The sequence below is a fragment of the Gavialis gangeticus genome, unplaced genomic scaffold (assembly GCF_001723915.1).
Source record: "Gavialis gangeticus isolate Ggan-Ray unplaced genomic scaffold, GavGan_comp1, whole genome shotgun sequence".
Lineage (NCBI taxonomy): Eukaryota > Metazoa > Chordata > Crocodylia > Gavialidae > Gavialis > Gavialis gangeticus.
In genome coordinates, this window is record NW_017729026.1 from 31,944,814 (window position 1) to 31,947,585 (window position 2,772).

General features: G+C 43.2%; 1 protein-coding gene across 1 annotated transcript in view; it reads left to right on the top strand.

The window, feature by feature from the left end:
• The window catches only part of ATG5 (autophagy related 5), a 188,285-nt gene that overhangs the window by 32,744 nt on the left and 152,769 nt on the right, over window positions 1-2,772 (top strand). Inside the window, exon 3 of the mRNA XM_019520149.1 lies at window positions 356-483. Within this exon, the coding sequence (XP_019375694.1) occupies window positions 356-483 (128 nt within the window). The remainder of the gene's footprint in view (window positions 1-355; window positions 484-2,772) is intronic.

The window sequence follows — 2,772 nt, forward strand, 5'->3', positions numbered from 1 at the left end:
ATGCATTCTTTGACCTGACCACTGAGTAATTTCTGCCTTTCAGTAAATTACATCCTTCAGCCTCCAGCTGCATTGTATTTTAAAAAAAACTTATTTGCAGACTGTTCTTTATGCTGGTAGACTTTGAGTTGTGCATTTTAAACAAAATTTTGAATGCATCATTCTGTACCTTTAATTGGCCATTAAGACTCTATTAGTTGGTAGTTCTGGCTAAATAAACAGAATATATTTTTTTAAATGAATAAAAAACATATATCTTTTTATTTGTGAAAGTCTGTACTTGTTTATGACTTTTTATTAAATCTGTAGAACTTTACATATAAATGAAACCTGATTATACCAAATTTCCTTTCAGTTGCTTTTACCTAGAATAAGCTACTTGACATTAGTAACGGACAAAGTAAAAAAACACTTTCAGAAGGTTATGAGACAAGAGGATGTGAGTGAGATATGGTTTGAATATGAAGGCAGTCCCCTGAAATGGTAAGTTTACTTTGGGTCATTAAGTGTTGCATATGTGATATTTAAACATAACTGCCATATAAACAAAATTAGTCAAGTTAAGCTGTCAGCATTTGCATTGCAAACTAATCGCTACATTTTATTGCTTCTAAGGGCCGATGTCAGTACCATGGTATCTCTAACGGAGAGATCTACTGCAACATAACCATTTATCAAAATTAGGAATTAGTCTACAGAATTTTAATTAAAAGTTCACCGATAAAAAAATAAAGTGTAACAACTGCCTCTTAATCCATTAAGAAAAGAGCTGTTAACATCTCCAAAATTAATTACAAACACTGCTTGCTTTCTTGGTGATGGGCCAGTGAATTAATGAAAGAAATAAAATCACATGTGAGTTACTTCATTGCAGATTATATTGTTATGTAGAGGTACCTGGCTTAGCCTTATATTGACTACCTCTGACGATTATAAGCAGCAGTCCAGTCAGAGTAGCACAGCTCAGTGCAGGCTAATTCCCCATACCAAGAACAGGGTAAATTTGCTTGTCAAGCTTCAGTCTTCTGTAGTTCTACCAGTACCTGAGCTAGTTTTCTTATCTCTGCACTGTGCTGCCACTTGCAATGTAGGCATTGTCACAGTACTCTTAATTTTTGTCATGGTGTAGCTCAGTGCATTTTCTGTCCTTGTCCAACTTTACAGAAGCGAGTGATTTTAGGAAAGGAGTGTGAAGACAAAAATGAGCATTATTTAAGAAAACAGAAAAATGATTAATGTTTAAGGATTTGTTTCATATTCTTCATCACGTTTGCACCTCTGAGGTGTGTGAGGCAAAAGTCAGGCTGTGTCAGTCATTTTTCAAAATATTTAATTTTTCACAATAATTTATGTTCTGAGGGTAATGCTGCTTTGGCCTTGGTTGTGATACAGAGTGTGCCTCGGTATCCCAAAGAAGGACATGTTTAGGTAGCATCTCATTAGGTATTCTTAAAAATGTATGCTTCTCTTTTCCTTCCTCCCCCCTTCTGTCCAACAGTATTTCCAGTCATTGATTGTGAATAAGTAGGGTTACCGTATTTCCAGTTTCAAAAAACAGGACACCTGTTGCTTGGAGGGGGGTGGGCAGTGATATGCTGGCACCCTGCCCATTCTGTTGCTCCTCACTCCCAAGCCACATCCCACCCCAGCCCTGCTGCTGCCTCTCACTCCTGACACACAGACGCCAGCCCTGCCAGGGCCCCTCACTTCCAAACTGTAATACCCTGCCACCCTTGGCTTGGCTGGTTCCCTTCACTACTGACCTGCAGCCGCCCTGCTGGTGCCCCTCACTCCCGACCCACAGCACTCTGCATCCCTGCTGGTGCCCCTCACTCTTGAGCCGCATCTCCCAACTGCCCTGGTTCCAACCCTGCCAGAGTGGAGTGTGGTGGCTTGGAGTGAGTCCGGCCCTGCACAGGCCGAAGGGAAGATGAGGAGAGGCTTTTGGCACCCCCTGCCCTGGGCTGGGGTTGGTGCACCACACTAGGAGGCCTGGCCATGGCTCCTCCCCCCATCCACCTCTCCCCTCCCCAGCGTCTCCTGGCCGCTCTGCACCTGCGAGCATGGGCCACTGGCCTTTGTGCTGCCAGCCCGGCCATGGGGTTCCTGGCTGGCCTCAAAATGTCCTCCTACCCCCTCTCCTTCTCTGGAGGAGCAGGCACTCCCCTTACCCCCTTGTCCTGCCGCAGCTCTATCCCAAGCCCCTGCTCCCCAACCCAGACTTACCTGCCTGCAGTTCTCTGCCTAGCATTGCCCCTCCTCCTGCTCCGACTAGCGGAGCACAGCAAAAAGCTGGACATTTGGTAAGATTTGAAAAGCCCACCTGGACGGAGATCTGAGGACTCAAAAAGAGGACATATCTGGGAAAAGCTGGACGTCTGGTAACCCTAGGACTTTCTCCTTTCAAGTCCTAAAATTAATGTATGATTGCCTATTTCAGTGGCATAATTCATAATTATGTGGCAGTATGCAATAGCTGCTGAAAGAGCATAAATTACTTACAAGTTAGCTAAATTCAACACAGCTCAGTATGGATGTATTTCCCTCCTCTTCCTAATTATCGCTTTAATGTGTCAACTGAGAAAAGTAACACCACTAATCAATGGTCTTTCCTGGGAAAGAGTCAGATTTTCAGGATTTTATTTAGAATAGTACTGTTCCAACTGTATAGTTCATTGATCCAGATTTTAACATCTCTTTGGGGGATAACTGTCCTGAACTTTGGTGTGTGCTACCTCATTGATGTCAGCTCCAGTTTTTAAACAGAAACTG